This window comes from Carettochelys insculpta, chromosome 3, assembly GCF_033958435.1.
Source record: "Carettochelys insculpta isolate YL-2023 chromosome 3, ASM3395843v1, whole genome shotgun sequence".
Taxonomy (NCBI): Eukaryota; Metazoa; Chordata; order Testudines; family Carettochelyidae; genus Carettochelys; species Carettochelys insculpta.
Genome location: NC_134139.1, coordinates 172,966,245 through 172,982,593, shown reverse-complemented (window position 1 = coordinate 172,982,593; position 16,349 = coordinate 172,966,245). Strand labels below are relative to the sequence as shown.

General features: G+C 39.2%; 1 protein-coding gene across 9 annotated transcripts in view; it reads left to right on the top strand.

Moving 5' to 3' along the window:
• Positions 1-16,349, top strand: part of PXDN (peroxidasin) — a 137,195-nt gene that overhangs the window by 70,955 nt on the left and 49,891 nt on the right. For all 9 annotated transcript variants that reach the window (XR_012645112.1, XR_012645113.1, XR_012645114.1 and 6 more), the window contains 5 exons: positions 515-787; positions 2,619-2,735; positions 3,857-4,015; positions 10,587-10,699; positions 15,984-16,140. Coding sequence is in view for 5 of the 9 variants with exons in the window: in XM_074991211.1 (XP_074847312.1) it covers positions 515-787; positions 2,619-2,735; positions 3,857-4,015; positions 10,587-10,699; positions 15,984-16,140 (819 nt within the window). In the remaining 4 variants the exon portion in view is untranslated. The remainder of the gene's footprint in view (positions 1-514; positions 788-2,618; positions 2,736-3,856; positions 4,016-10,586; positions 10,700-15,983; positions 16,141-16,349) is intronic.

Here is a 16,349-nt window from a genome sequence, read left to right as displayed (position 1 = left end):
GCATTGAAGATGCATTGGAGAGGAGAAAACAATACTTCTGTGCAACTCCTTCTTGCGCTGTGTCAAAGCCTTGCCTGTGTTTCATGCTGGAACAATAACCTGACCCACAGAATTGTTTTAGAAACAGTTTCCTGGAGATGTGCTACAGATGTTTAAAGGGATACCAACAACTTAAAAGTTGTATTCCTGAAAATGCTGTACCTACTATAGTCACAATTACACTTGATTGCTGTAATTGAAAAAATTTATTTAAACATATTTTTATTTTTTCCCTGTTTTGGGGCGTGAAACAGCACTTTGTGTATCATCAGTTTGATCTCCTTACATTAGTTACTTTCTTGTTGAAAAGACCTTTATAGATAGCAACAGATCATTCAATGTTTACTTTATACTCTGATATTTTCTCATAGATTTCTTAAACTCAGTTTTATAAGGTTTTTTCTTCTACACTATTGATGTTTATGGGTCTGGAAATGGATGAAAGCCACGTTTAAACATGGTTTTCTTCTCACAGCCAGGCCAAGTTTTGTGATCCACCCACAAAATACAGAAGTATTAGTGGGAGAAAGTGTTACTCTGGAATGCAGTGCAACTGGCCATCCTCAACCACGGATCACATGGACAAAAGGTGACAGAACCCCCTTGCCAAATGATCCTCGCATCACAATAACTCCTTCAGGAGGCCTTTACATACAGAATGTGAACCAAGAAGATAGTGGCGAGTATACCTGTTTTGCAACCAACAGTATAGATAATATCCATGCAACTGCTTACATCATAGTGCAAGGTAAGTATTCTTAAACAAGGAAAGACATTATCTTTTCAAAACTACAAATTAATTCAGAGCAAACATTTCTATTTTTTGTTTTTCAAATTGTTGGAAATGAATAAAACCACAAGTGTATTATTTTAATTGTGGGCCGTGCTCCCTCTCCTAATATAATCAGTGGGACTTTGCCATTGACTTCAGTGAGAGCAGGATCTCAGGCCCTTAATCTAGAAATAAAATTTGGAAGAATTGTACACAAATGTTTATACACCCATTCATTTTTTGAAAAGTCTACTGATCAAGATTTTGTCATCTGGTCTATTTATATAGTCACGTGTGTGTGTGTGTGTGTGTGTGTGTGTGTGTATACACACACTGTTAGTGCCCAGCTTGTGTGGGACTCAGATGTTTTCTGCAGCAGCTGGCATGTCTGAAGATTAGAAAGTATGCATGTGCTGCTGGACGTGGAGTTCTGAATGTATTTCTATGTTTCCTGATTTTTTTTCTTTTGATGTGCTACATGGAAGGTATCAATCCCTCCAGCATTTCTGCGATCTATTATTTATAGTAGTACACATTATTGTAAACATAGTGACTGTATTTTCAGCACAATTTGCCCATAGCCTAGAATATAAAGTATTTTCAGGAGCACTATATCCAATTTCTTATGTTCATAGGCTATTACTTGCTAGTCTATAAAGCTGAAAGTGATACTGGCAGTTATATTTTCTATAGGTTTCTAAAATCTTAAAATTTGTTCTTTCCTCATCAGTTTTGGTATTTCCCCACTTTTTTCTTTTAGATTGTAAACTCGTTAGAGCAAGAACTGAGTCAACCAATACATAAATATTTTTTAAATTATGTGTTCACTTTTCCATCATCTAATGGATGGATGTATTTTGGGAATGAAACAAACACCCAATCTCATTGATAATACTACAAAGTTACTGCAGAAGCTGGCCTATATTTTGTAGATTGGTTTTCTTTTGTGTAAAGGCACTGTGTGTGTGTTAACAGAACATAGCAGCTCAGGTTGGTTGTGATCACATTGTGTTTTTTTCATGATTTAGTTGAGGATTTTTTTAAAGAAAGAAAGCAAGCAAGATATTTTGAATCCAGAGAACATTCTCTACTTGGTTATGCCAGTCTTAAGGTACATCATATTTTGGATCTATTATTATTATTATGCCTTGTTATTTATATTTGTATTACAGTAATGTGTGGAGGTCCCAATTGAAATCAGAGCCCCATCGTGCTAGGTTCTGTTCATATATGTAACAAACAATTCATGCCCTAAAGAGCTTACAATCTAAAAGAGCTAGCAGGATCCCTTCTCCCACAGAACTGTGCAAGCCCATAGGCTGCATCTACACTAGCAAGTTTTTCTGGAAAATCAGGCCATTTTTTGAAAGAACACATGCAGTGTCCATACACAAAATGCACTCTTTCGAGTCAAAATCTAAGTAATGCAGCTCTGCTTCTGGAAGCCCTCTTCTGTTCTTGGATCAGGAAGAGCACCTTCTTTCACAAGTTTCTTTTGAAAAAAGCCATATGTAAACAATCCCTGGGCCCTTTTTTCAAAAAAAATTAGTCCTCATGGTGCTGGATTTTTTAATCTCGCCCATTCATTTGAAAGAGTTGAGGCTGTGTGGATGCTGTCTATCGAAAGAGTGGTTTGATCTTTCAATCCACTTTTTTGTGTGGATGCACTCTTTCGAAATAAGATCTTCCAGAAGATCATCTTTCAAAAGATCGCTGTAGTGTAGATGCGGCTTTAGAAAATAAGTAGTATCAACAAATGGAGCATCTTTCAATTGTTGTTCAACATGTCCTTTTCTTCCTGCTGCAGCTGTACCTCAGTTTACTGTTACTCCTCAAGACACTGTAGTGATTGAGGGCCATACTGTCGATTTCCCTTGTGAAGCACAAGGCTATCCACAGCCTGTTATTGCCTGGACCAAAGGAGGTAAGAAGTTTATTAGAGGTTTTACTTTTAAACTTTTAAAATATTACAACCCTTTTAAAATTACTTATGAAATATCACATTTGTGTGTGCTATACATTGCCTTAAAAACTTCTTTGTCTGTGACAGAAGGTACCAAGTTGGTCTGCTAATTTAACACATTTTGTGGTTATAAGTCTGTTTTGGTTAAACATAAAGGCTACGTCTACACTAGCCCAAAACTTCGAAATGGCCATGCAAACGGCCATTTTGAAATTTACTAATGAAGCGCTGAAATACATATTCAGCGCCTCATTAGAATGCCGGCAGGCGCAGCACTTCAAAATTGCCGCGGCTCGTTGCCAGATGGCTCGTCCAGACGGGGCTCCTTTTTGAAAGGATCCTGGCAACTTTGAAATCCCCTTATTCCTAACAGCAGATACGAAGTGCTGTAGTGAATTAAGTGCTGTAGTGAATAGTGTCAAACTTCAAAGTGCTGGTGTTTGTATAGCTGCGGGCGCTTCAAAGTGCCCGCACTACTTCAAAATGCCTTTAGTCCCCAAAATTTTGAGGAGTAAAGGCACTTAGAAGTAGCACAGGCACTTTGAAGGTGCCCGTGGCTACACGCATGCCAGCAGTTTGAAGTTCGACACTTTGAAATTGCCATGGGGAAGAATCAGCCTAATAAAGTGCTGTGTATTCACTGCAGCACTTCTTTAGTAATCTCTCTTTGCCCTGATTAATGTGCCCCCTTCGAAATTGGGGGCAAGCGTAGACAAGCCCTATGTGAGTAAGAAGTAGTAGCTTCTTGATAACAGAACTCTCCCATTGACCTAGTACTGTCAGTACTAGGTTGGGTCGGCTTATCTGCATTGTTCAGGGTTGTAGGTCTTTTACAACCCTGACTGATGTGGTTATGCCAATATAATTTCCTAGTGTAAGACCATGCCATAGCATATGCTCTGGAAAGTAGGCAGTAATTTCCAACAATATTTTTCTAAAAAAATTGTTTTGTGAAACTTCTGCTTACTTAAAAAATGCACAGGTTTTATCAAATATTGAATGACTCTGGGTTGTCTCTGAAATATAGGCAACATTTTATTTTACATGGCTATAATTAGTAAATAACAAATGCTGTGTTTCAGGGAGCCAACTCTCTGTAGATAGAAGACATCTAGTACTGTCATCTGGAACACTGAGGATTTCCAGAGTTGCTCTACATGACCAAGGCCAATATGAATGTCAAGCTGTTAACATTGTAGGATCGCAAAGAACAGCTGTACAATTAACAGTACAACCCAGAGGTACGTACACAATATCCATATTTTCTTCTGTTTAGAAAAAGTACATTTAGGGCCCGATTTTAACAGCTATTGAGGCAATATCAGTGGGAGTAAAGATATTAAATACCTTCATAAATATGAGTCTTGGAAGTCCATTAAAATATTCACTGGAATGCATGACATATTCTTATTCTATTGGAAACCAGGTATGAAGCTGTATTTAGTATTTTTCAGGTTTGAATCAAATAGTTTTATTTTATAGAGCACCTTTTATTTTTGCTTCTTTTACCCTCATTATGACAGAATTCAAATGCTTAGTTAACAAAGTGAAATTTCCTGTCTTCTACAGCACTTATCACTATATAATCCTGGTCCTGTTTGGATCTATAATCAAATAATAATAATACAGATTTAACCTAAGTGCGGACTTAGTTTAGACGAAGAAAAATTGTCTGCTAATATAGACACGTACACTGGAGTAAAATTCACGCCTGTCTATTGGGCCTGCAAAATACCCATATATAACACTGACAGACAGACCCAAACCTGGGACTTCTAGACTTGGTCTATGCAGCAAAGTTGTCTCGAAATAGCAGCAGTTATTTCAAAATAACTTTGGCAGCGTCCAAATGACACACACTCTATTTCGAAATAAAATCAAAATAGCAAGCACATTATTCCAATTCCAGTAAACATCATTCCACGAGGAATAACACCTATTTTGACATTGGTATTTTGAAATAGGTGCTATTAAGACATGTAATAGTGCTATTTTGAAATAAAGTCATAATGGGTTCCAATGGCACTATTTTGAAATAGCACTATGGACCTGGAAATGCTGTTTCGGAATAGCTGGGTGATATTTCAAAATGCATTTTGTGTGTGGTTGTGTTATTTTGAAGTAAGATATTTCAAAATAGCTGTTTCAAAATATTTTATTTCGGAATGGCGGTGCCATGTAGACTTAGCTCTAGAGCTTAGTGCATGAGCTGCTCCTGCTTGAGATAAAAGACAGCTGGCTCTCAGCAAAGGCTGTAGAAGAGACTCATACTTTCTCTCTGTAAGTGGTCTAAGTGCCACAGCATTGGACAGTGAACCACACTCAGTTGATGTGTGGGTTACACATACACCATTTTCATTTTTTAAAATAAAGCTCGAGAGGAATTTAACTGGTCATGCTAGACTTCTGCATTCAGTCAATTTTACCCTTGAAGACTATTTCTGATTTGCACTTTCACACAATCTTTTATCCCAGGATCTCAGTGCAATTTGTAAATATTAATTAAACCTCACCATACACTGTGAGGTAAGAATCTATTTTTATACTTTCATTATTTATGAATAAGCTGAGGTACAGAAGTAATCTGTCATGTTTGGGGCAGTACAGAGTCCATGCCAGAGCCAGTGATGCGGTAAATCCCTTCAGTACATGTTTAACTTTGGACATGTGAGTAGAGCCATAATTCAGAGGTTAGCATAGATAAGGAACTTGGTTATCTCTCTTTGTTCAACATCTAGCTCAGCAGGACTGCAATCTTGACTGAAGTCAACAGGGATGCTCACATGCTTATAGTTACATATGTGCTTTGCTGGATCAGAACTTAACAGAACAGAGCTTTTTCTTTGTCAGTTGAAAACTTTGCTGCTCATTCCAGCTTCCAAGTTCATTAACTTTGACTATGTGTATTTTTAGCTTCCTGTTTTCCTTACTATTTGTTTAATAAATTTAAAAGATCAGCAACTGACCAGTAATTTTCTCTGAGTATTTTTGTTTGCAGAAAATGGTCTCTTATGAGACATATTTCTGATTTATTTTTTTTTGTGTAGGAGGGAGGTTTACTCTCTGGATGACTGTTTTCTCAGCTTTTATGGGGTATTTTTCTGTTGTGAAAAATTTTCCTTTCCTTTCTTCTGTGTCTGTTTCCCCTAAGACTCCTGTCCGTGTATAAATAATTACTAATGTTTTTAGCATGATGTGTTGGTAGCCAGAACCCCAAAATGTTGTGTTCCCAGAGCAAAGGAAAAATGGTCTTCTCATTGTATATAGAGTCAGTCTTGAAACAGAAAAATCAAACAACATGAAAAATATTGTCCTTTCTCTATTTTGTCATTTCCCCTCTCCTTTTTTCTTACGATTCCACATAATCTGCCTCTAAAGATTAAGTGACATATCAGTTTTTCAAGTAACATTACTAATTGAAAATGGTTTTGAATTTCATGTTTAATTTAATTCAGCTCATTTCTTGCTCAGGGAAAAAGACCTGTTAACTTCAGTTCAAAATAATTACACAGACCTCAGTGAGGAGTCAGAGTGGTTATGGACAGGAATTGCAGGACTCAAAAGTTATGGTCACTACGTAAAACTTGTTAATTAGTGTTAAATCTTAATGTTCATGAATTTATATAAACTATTGCTTCCAAGGAGCTATGTCATAAAAATATTATTAAGGTTGCAAAGTCAATTACACAGGAGTTAGAAAATGCCACAAAAAGTTACCTGAGCCACAAAATGGATTGTGCTCACTTAATGAGAAGTCATTTATAAATTCGTTGTTGCCTTACTGTTCAATATGTCGCCCATGCCTTAATTGCAGTATGTTATTTATTCCTTGCTTTGAAGACAGGATTATTTCTTTTTCCCAAATGTTTTTGTGATGCTCCTCACTATTATATCTGTGGCTATGTCTAGACTGAAGAAATCTGTCTGCAAAAGATATGCAAATTGTGCAATGTATTTGCATATCTCTCCATGACAGTTCTGTTAGGAGAGGCTTTCCTGATATTTGCCTCATCTGCACAGGGCCAAATGTTGGGAAAACCCCCTCTGCCAACACATCCCTTCTTCCTCAAGGAATGAAGATAACTGGCATTTTGTCAGAAGGCTCCTTTAGCATCAGACTTCTGTTGGGAGACCTTTGGGCTCCCAATAGAAGCCTGCAATCTAGACACAGCCTGAGTGCTTCACAAATATTAATGAATTTATTTTTGCAACACCTCTGTGGATTAGGGGCTATTATTATCACCATTTTACACCTGGGGAACAGGGGCACACATGAGTGTGAATCAAAAGTATTCATTCATTTTGGGTGCCAGTTTGAGACACCTGATGTAATCTTTCTCAGATTTCTTAGCATTAAATACCACTTTGTACATCAGAAGCACAGCTCATGTTTTCTTCTGTCCTCAGCACTTCTACAAAACATATTCCAGAATTTGGCATGCAGAAAATGAGAAAGACACAGTTAATGTTCACACATAGCTTGTAAATTGTTCAGTTTAATTGGTTTACCTAGTATCACATAAGATGCCCTATGGCAGAGGTGGTATAGAATCCATTTCTTCTGGCCATCATTCAGTCACCGTAACCATAATACCATCCTTTCTTATCTGCAGTCTCTTGCTTCATTCATTCTGTGTATTCTGACATCTTCAACAAATGAAGCAAGAGTCCTACCCACTTAACAAATCAACCCTGGATTTATATCCAGATCTGGTCCGTCCTCTACACTGAATGAGGAAGGGATTTTTTTTTTTAAAGACAGAATGTGATCATGTTATTAAATGTGTAGTAATATAGCAGGGGTGGCCAGTCAGTTAGAGATGAAGACCCAAAATAGCTGTGGATAAATACATATTATCAATAGATAGATAGATAGATAATACATGGCTCAATGCCAGCCCCCTCCACCGCAGCCAGGCACCCCCAGCCTCCCTGCTCTAATCCAGTGTCCTCCCCGCTCCCCCAGAGCCAGGCACCCCAGCCCCCCACTCCTTCTCACTCTAACCCAATGTTAGTGACTCACTGGAGGCACAACATGCTTCCCCCTCCAAGTGGGGTGCATGTGTGCAGAGCAGCAGTAAGAACTCTCAGTGCACAGCTCTGAGCAGGAGTCGCATTTCATTGCTCAAAGAGATGCATGTGGCTCAAGAGCAGCACGTTGGCCACCCTGGCTACGTCTACACGTGCACCCAACTTCGAAATAGCTTATTTCGATGTTGCGACATCGAAATAGGCTATTTCGATGAATAACGTCTACACGTCCTCCAGGGCTGGCAACGTCGATGTTCAACTTCGACGTTGCTCAGCCCAACATCGAAATAGGCACAGCGAGGGAACGTCTACACGCCAAAGTAGCACACATCGAAATAAGGGAGCCAGGCACAGCTGCAGACAGGGTCACGGGGCGGACTCAACAGCAAGTCGCTCCCTTAAAGGGCCCCTCCCAGACACACTTTCATTAAACAGTGCAAGATACACAGAGCCAACAACTAGTTGCAGACCCTGTATATGCAGCACGGACCCCCAGCTGCAGCAGCAGCAGCCAGAAGCCCTGGGCTAAGGGCTGCTGCCCACGGTGACCACAGAGCCCCGCAAGGGCTGGAGAGAGAGTATCTCTCAACCCCCCAGCTGATGGCCGCCATGGAGGACCCCGCTATTTCGATGTTGCGGGACGCGGATCGTCTACACGTCCCTACTTCGATGTTGAACGTCGAAGTAGGGCGCTATTCCCATCCCCTCATGGGGTTAGCGACTTCGATGTCTCGCTGCCTAACGTCGATTTCAACTTCGAAATAGCGCCCAACACGTGTAGACGTGACGGGCGCTATTTCGAAGTTACTGCCGCTACTTCGAAGTAGCGTGCACGTGTAGACGCAGCTCCTGTCATATAGACTCACAAGGAAATTGAATTAAGGTTTCATAGCCAACCCAAATTCTGGAGTTCCCTCTTTTAAGTGCTTGACTTTGTAACTTAATATAAGAATTATACACAAAATAATATTTTTTATAAAGCATATTGAAAAAATTTACTTTTTGGAGTATCATTATTAATACTGATGTCGGCCAACATCAGGGTTAGAATCTTTAGGTCCACCACATAGCTCTCTTAATACTTGAGCTAATGGAGTAATAGAAAGCAGAAGTAAGCTGTTATCCTTAATATGAGAAGCACTAGAGGGGAATGGAACATTTTGCTAGTGTGTTTCATAAGTTTGATAGCAGAGGAAATTCGAGAATCTGTAATCTTTGGCTCCATTTCAATATTGGATTTTTCCCCCAGCCACAACCCTTTGTGCCTTGTCCCCTACAACTTGCCCCAGTCCTGATTCTTGTCCTGATCTCTTATCCCAATCCCATTCTTTTCATGTAGCTAGTCCTAGTTTCCACTCTTGTAGGCATCTCATCCCAGGCCCAGTCTTACAACCAAACCAGTCCTAGTCTCACCCCTTTGGATTACCTCACTGTTCTCAATTCCAGTCAACCCTCCCCCATCATCCATCTTCCCCATGCTCACTAGCTTACAGTCCCAAACTCCGTTCCTGAGCTCCTCATCGAATCTCAGTGTCTCCCACTCACTGCCACCAGCTCCTTGTCCCAGTCTCAACCCATGCCATCCTACTTCTTTCTGCTTCTGTACCAGGTTCCTCATTGGATCAATCTGCCCCATCTCACTGGTCCTTGTTCAGACAGTCCTTTTCTCTGGCCCCACTGCAGCTCCTCATTTGGTGTTGATCTTCCATCCATGTATTAGGTTCCAGCCCCTTCCCACTTGGCTTGGATTCTAGTCTTCTTGTCCGGCTAGATGCAGTCCTCACCCCACAACTTTCATGTTTCCCTGACCAAGTCCCTTTGCCTAGAGTGACTAACTTTCCCCTATCTGCCCAATTTCTCACTTATCCCTCTGCCAGTCTCTTACCACTTTGCTGTTTATCCCTGTCTGCTCCCAAATTGCTCACAGGGGTTGTCCCCTCAGTATTCATATCAGTCAGGCTCTTCCTCAAGGCTACCTAGACCAGCAGGGAGCTTACTGAAAGCACAGGGGAGAGTCTCCTGATTCCCAGTGCCTGGACCCAGCATGACTTGCTACAACCACAGGGTAAGTCTTGTCCATGTCTTGGCTGGAACATGTCCAGCGTGCATTACATCTTTGGGGAATTTAGCTGATTAAAAATATAAGATGTCTTAAGAGAGCATCTAGGAACTGCAAGTTTAAAAAAAAAAGCATCTTGTAACTTGGCCATCAAAAAGCACATGTCTCACACAAAGGCCATACATGTCTGTCAAATTTCAAGTCCCTGTTCTGAAGCAGCTTCAGAGCTATTCAAAGAAGGTCTCCAGCGACAGTAAGTCCTAATTTTTGAACATAGGCAAAACAACATATTTTCCCCTAACTTTATGTTTGGAAGTGGCTGCACTATTCTGCCTTAAATTGTCTAAAAAAATCAGTCTGAGGAAAATGGAAAATTTTAGCACAATGGTTAAAGATTGGCAAAGATTGGCAAAGTACCAAATGACTGAATAGAGGTTCTTCTAATGGGAGATGTTGGTGAAATAGATGGGGGATATGAACCCCACCTATAATTCTTTCTCTGAACTTCTTCTGTGCAAATAATAGATTGAATAGTTTATTTGGAAAAGTTTTCCTGTTTTTAGTGTCATTATAAAGACTCAGCTGTTGTGTATGCAGCTCTAGTTTACTCATTTAACTAAGTTGTTGTATGTGATTTTTAACTATGTCTCTGTAATATTCTTTACTGCATAAGCATAAAATACTTACACATGTTTTCACTGTGTCCATGTAACATGTTTTAGTTACCCCAGTGTTTGCTAACGTTCCAAGTGATATGACGGTAGAAGTTGGCACAAACGTTCAGATTCCATGCAGTTCTCAAGGAGAGCCTGAGCCAGTAATAACATGGAATAAGGTAATACATCTTTGTGAGATTTCTTTACCATGCGCTGACTTTTTTCAGATTTCACCACCGCTGAATCAGGCTTTATTAAGTGTGCTGTGGCTGATTGTTGCTTATTCTGTGTTTAACCTCAAATGACATCAGCAGCTCAGGCATCTGCGGTGCAAATGGTTTTAAGAGCGTAGGAATCTAATCTGAGAATTTGTCTATGCCAGAGTCGTGCAGCTATTTTACAACGGCTGTGCCACTACTGTAGCATAGATGCTTCTTACGTTAATAGGCGGGATTTCTCTGTCAGTACAGATAATTGTTTTTTCCAAAAGGCGATAGCTAGGTTCATAAAAAATTTCCATCAACCTAGCTGCATCTACAATGGTGGGTAGAGTGATGTAAGTACATTGCACAAGGTGTGAAATTTTTCCTGTGTTGATCTAGGTTTTAGGGGTAGATAGTCCTGAGTTTGCACTGGAGCACTTCTAATACAGGAACTGTGCCTAAAATTCACATTTCAGGTTTGAAAACGGATGTTCAGAGGTATTATAGTGGCTTTTCCATTGCAGTTTTGTGCAGCTCTGAAAAAGTTCATTAATAGTCACACTTTCACACATATTTGTGGTATAAATCAAGAATACTTTCAGACATTGTGCTGGCTTTGCAGAGGCCTTAGATAGTACTGTAGCTTCAACAAAAAGAGTAGTTGTGGCTTGTGCTGACGTTATTGAATTGCGCCTGTGTGTGTGTCTTTGACAGATATTTAATTATTTTTTCTGTAAATGAGAGAATGATAATGAAAAAATGTCACACGGATGATATCAGGGTGAACTGATTTACATCATGATATAAATAACAACTTAAAACTTATCAATTTAAATCAAGTTTCCCACTGATACTTCTTCATATAATTCTTAAACAGTGGTGCTAATATGATCAGTAAAACATGTTCATTTACAGCTCAGTACAGCATTTGACAGCATCTAAGAAGGTATACTTTGTGCAATTTTTTTAGATAATTTGATTTTTATTAATTTAGGAAGTAATATGTAATACACATTACTTGTGTCAGGCTGCAGATGTAGCAGCAGTACATTAGAAATGGCAAGAACTAAATGATGCACACAAACACAATAGCACTTATATTTTATTAAACTGAATATTAAATGTTACATAAATGTTTCACATTTGCAATTGCTTTAGTCTCCTGAGTTGGTCACTGACAGCTGTCCTTAAACTACTTTTTTTTCATTTTCAAATTTTGCTAAATTTAACAGACAAGCCCTCAGAACACTAAATGTACAGTATTCATAATTCTACAACTAGCTCTCATCTTGCCCACTCTCACTGTCATTTTGATTCATAGACTTAAACAGAAATCTAACTTTTCCTGCTTTTTCAATTCCCAATTGATTTCTTACATGCGTGAGTAATACCAAATAATGACAATATTCTCTCTGTGCCTGCAGAGGAAGCTACTGCTGTGAGAGGTTGGCTTAGAAACGAAATAAACTCTGTTTCAAAGTGCCTGGCTGATGATTCCCACCAATTCTGGGCAATGACAATATTCAAAACATAGCAAACATGTACTGATTAAATGGTTTTGCTACAGCCCTGAAATTTATTATTCCTGGCATAACTGAGGAGTGATTTTGAGATGTCCATGCCATGTAAGCCAGCAGCATCTTCAGAAGTTGGCATCTATGTCTATATCTGGGGTTAAGATGGCTCGCAAGAAGATGAGGTAGAGTTAGTGTTTGATCCATTTGCCTCTTTACTGCTTGCAATTTAACTGTCTGGTGAGGTAGTTCTTTCCTGAATGTGTCTTGAAGTCTTTTAAATTCCAACAGCATCATCAGTACATTAGCAATTTCTCAGCAGTTTGTTTAAAGCTATAGTTAATAGGTTTCCATATACTGAGCATATTCTTTATGTTCATCTTTAATCCAATGTTACATACTTTAGATGAGACACTTACATCTATTTAATCTTGGTTTTCCTCACAAAAATTTTATGATAATAGTACATTTTTTAATTTTTTTATAAATTGTTCAAAACAATCAATCACAGAATTCTATTGAACATTTTGAAGGCAAATTAGTTTGAATCATCTTGCTCACTTCGGTGAAGATGAAGTGAGTGAAATGGTTGTTACAGAAATATTTTGTGACTTCAACAATATTTTCTTTTATTTCTGCATAAGATTGAGGTACTTAGTCCACAGCTGCAGAATCGTAGAACACTAGAATCGGAAGAGACCCCTAGAGGTTTTTGAGTCCAGTCCCCTGCCCTCATGGAAGTACCAAGAAACATCGAGACCATCCTCGATATATGTCTGTCTAACCTGCTCTTAAATATCTCCAGTGATGGAGATTCTGCAACCGTCCTAGGCAATTTATTCCAGTACTTAACCACCCTGACAATTAGGAAGTTTTTCCTAATGTCCACCCTAAACCTCCCTTCCTGAAGTTTAAGCCCATTGCTTCTTCTCCAACCCTCAGAGGCCAAGGAGAACAATTTTTTCCTCTTCCTTGTAACACTCTTTTAAGTACTTGTAAAGCACTGTTGTGTCCCCCTCAGTCTTCTCTTTTCTAAACTAAACAAGCACAGTTCTTTCAGTCTTCCCTCATAGCTCGTGTTCTCTAGAATTTTAATCATTTGTATTGCTCTTCTGTAGACTTTCTCCAGTTTCTCCACCTCTTCCTTGAAGTGTAGTGCCGAAGTGTTATTAAGTAGCACACTTCCATTTCTTCCTCTAAATATCTTCATATCTTTGCCATGTTTGCAGCATTGTCTGTGACAGAACTGTGCGCATGACAGGTGAATTTTTGTTCACAGTTTATTAGAGCTTTCAGTGCCATTTCTTTTAAATATTCCATTGTGTGCGCTTTTCCCAACTGAACAATGTCAGTGAAGGTGTTTATTTTTAACAGTGCAAAAAGGAGAATTTTCCTATGATCTAAAATTCTCTTCATTTATGGTGTCTTGTTGGTATTTGCCGATCCTTACTACAAACCCATTGATGATGGTGGTTTTACTGGATGATTGAAATCTTTTGCTTGCCACTAATACTTTGTTGTCTGAAATATGTTTAGTTGCAGCACTGCTGCTGAAAGTACCAGTGGGTGACTCTGGATTTCTTGCATATATACAGTCTGCCTGCGTCTACACTACAGAGATCTGTCAAAAGAAGCCCTTATGAAAGATCTCTTCTGAACGAACTTCTTTTGAAAGAGTGCATCCACACACAAAAAAACAGATCAATAAGTGATCTGCTCTTTCAAAAGAGAGCATCCACACAGACCCTACTCTTTCAAAAGAACGGGCCAGGGATCAAAAAATCAGACCCCAGCAGGACTGCTCGTTCGGGGGTGGGGGGGGGGGGGAGGCCTGCAGAGTGTCTACACACATCTTCTTTTGAAAGAAGCTTTTGAAAGGTGGTGTTCTTCCTGAAATGGGAAAGTGACCACTATATTCTTTCAATTTACTTTCGAAAGAATTCTTTTTGTGTGTGGATGCTCCGCGGGATCTTTCAAAAGAGCCCCCTTCTTTGGCAAAATCTTTTGAAAGAGCTTGCTAGTGTAGATGCAGCCTCCAGAAACAAAATTAAAAAATGATTTTGAATAGTCATTCTTCTCAGTTCGTCTGCATGATAGCCAGCAAAATGGAACGTGAATTTAGGAGCACTTTAATCATGATTGTGTACTTCAGTTGGTTGGCTTCTAATTTTTTAATTATTTTGTATTGTATTTTTTAATCTGTTGAAGTAAACATTTGCATAATTTTTAAATAAAAATACATTATTCAATATTTGGTTGACTATTTTAGGTTAATATTCATTTTATATCATGTAGATAAAAGTGTTTGCTCCTCCATCTCATTTTGGTCTTGCTTCTTGCCTCTGTACAGGTGGTTTCCTGGTATTTGAGAAGCCTAGTAGTCTTTACTTTATTAAAAAATAATACTTCTGCTGTTGTTGCTGTATTCACACTCAACTGTAATCTGAGTTTTTTATGTCCTGAGTACACTGGATTGTACGTCTGAAAGCCTTGAAGCTTGTTTACAGTGGTCACTGAGATTTCCGAAATTTAGAACATACTGTATTATACACTATGTGATAAATCAGCTAGACCAACAGGGGGAAAATGTGATGAATTTACTGAGGTGAATCCCCTGCTGCTCTTCTGGTTCCTGACTAGAGAGAGCTCAGCCTGGAGCAGATGGCCCCTTGGCTTTTGGGAGGATGATTGTGGCAACCTGGTAGGACAAAGATGAAGGCAGCTGTTTCTGGTGGCTGTGCCAGGTGACCAAGCTGCAGTTTCAAATCTGTGTAGGCATCCCTGGAGTCTGTTGTGGTTTAAAAATAACAGAACTCCCCTATGCAGGGCAGATGAGAGCAGTACACAGTGCAAATAAACAAGTGATCCTGCATCTGACATTAGTTTCTCTCCAGTGATGGAAACTGGTCTGCAGCAAGGTCCGAAGGTCAACCACTGCTCAGCTGAGAGGCAATAATAATGTACTGGGAAGGCATGGAACACAGGGTAATGTGTTCAGTGCTGCAGCACAGGGCTCAGCTGAGAGAGGATGCTGAACTCCACCTTCCTGTTGAATGGTTGGCAGTATTCCTCTCCTTTCCCTAAGGAATGGATGGGATACTCAGATCAGGCTGCTGGGCTGAGATCCAGCAGAGGGGCTACTGGGTACCCCTGCCATGAAAGGGGACTAGGTTTGCCTCTTTCCCCAGAAATAAAGAGGGAAAGGAGCGTGAGTGCCAAAGCATTCAGTTACAGGAGGTTATAGTCAAGTGAATATGAATGTGAATTTGTATTCAAATGAATTCAATCCATTCCCTACAGTATATGGCCTCCCAGGGTCGTCTTTTGTTATTTGTTGGGCCTTTATTTTATATGGAAAGGCCACACAACAGTGAGAGTATTTTGTGCTCCTTTTTAAAGTTCATAGACATAATCAATACATTTGGTATACTGTTCTGCATGCAAATCATCCTGTCTGAATAGCGGCATACTGTGCTGTGAGTTATGGTCCTTGTTAAGTTGTGTTATCTACATTATAAAAAAGGTTATTTTCTCTGAGTTTTTTATCAATTTTTGTTGGATTAATTTTCATAATGATCTGGCATATAAAATTGTTATGAAATAAAGATAAGCAATTACTATCTTCAGAAAAAGTTCACGCTGCTAGAAGAAAAACTATAGTTTCAAAATCTTAAATAATTTCAAATGTTAATAAAATTGCCAGAGTTGATATATTGAGAGTAACTGAACATTGGGCTTTGTTGCAGGATGGAGTTCAAGTAACAGAAAGTGGGAAGTTTCATGTTAGTCCAGAGGGATTTCTTACCATTCGTGATGTTGGAACAGCTGATGAAGGTCGATATGAATGTGTTGCCCGGAATACTATAGGATATTCCTCAGTTAGCATGGTGCTAACTGTCAGTGGTAAGGTTTGTAACTTATAATAGGTAACAAGATATGAGTTGGGTCATAAAAATAAAGGTTAAAGGCGCAAAAATGCATCTTCAACACCAAAGGCCAGCTTGTGAACTCCTTTCTTACAAAAGTGATTGTGTTTATTTCAGAGAGACTGCTCAGGTAAAAACTGCTCACCAGTGCAAGTAAGAGGTTCAAAATCTGACCTATGAGGAATA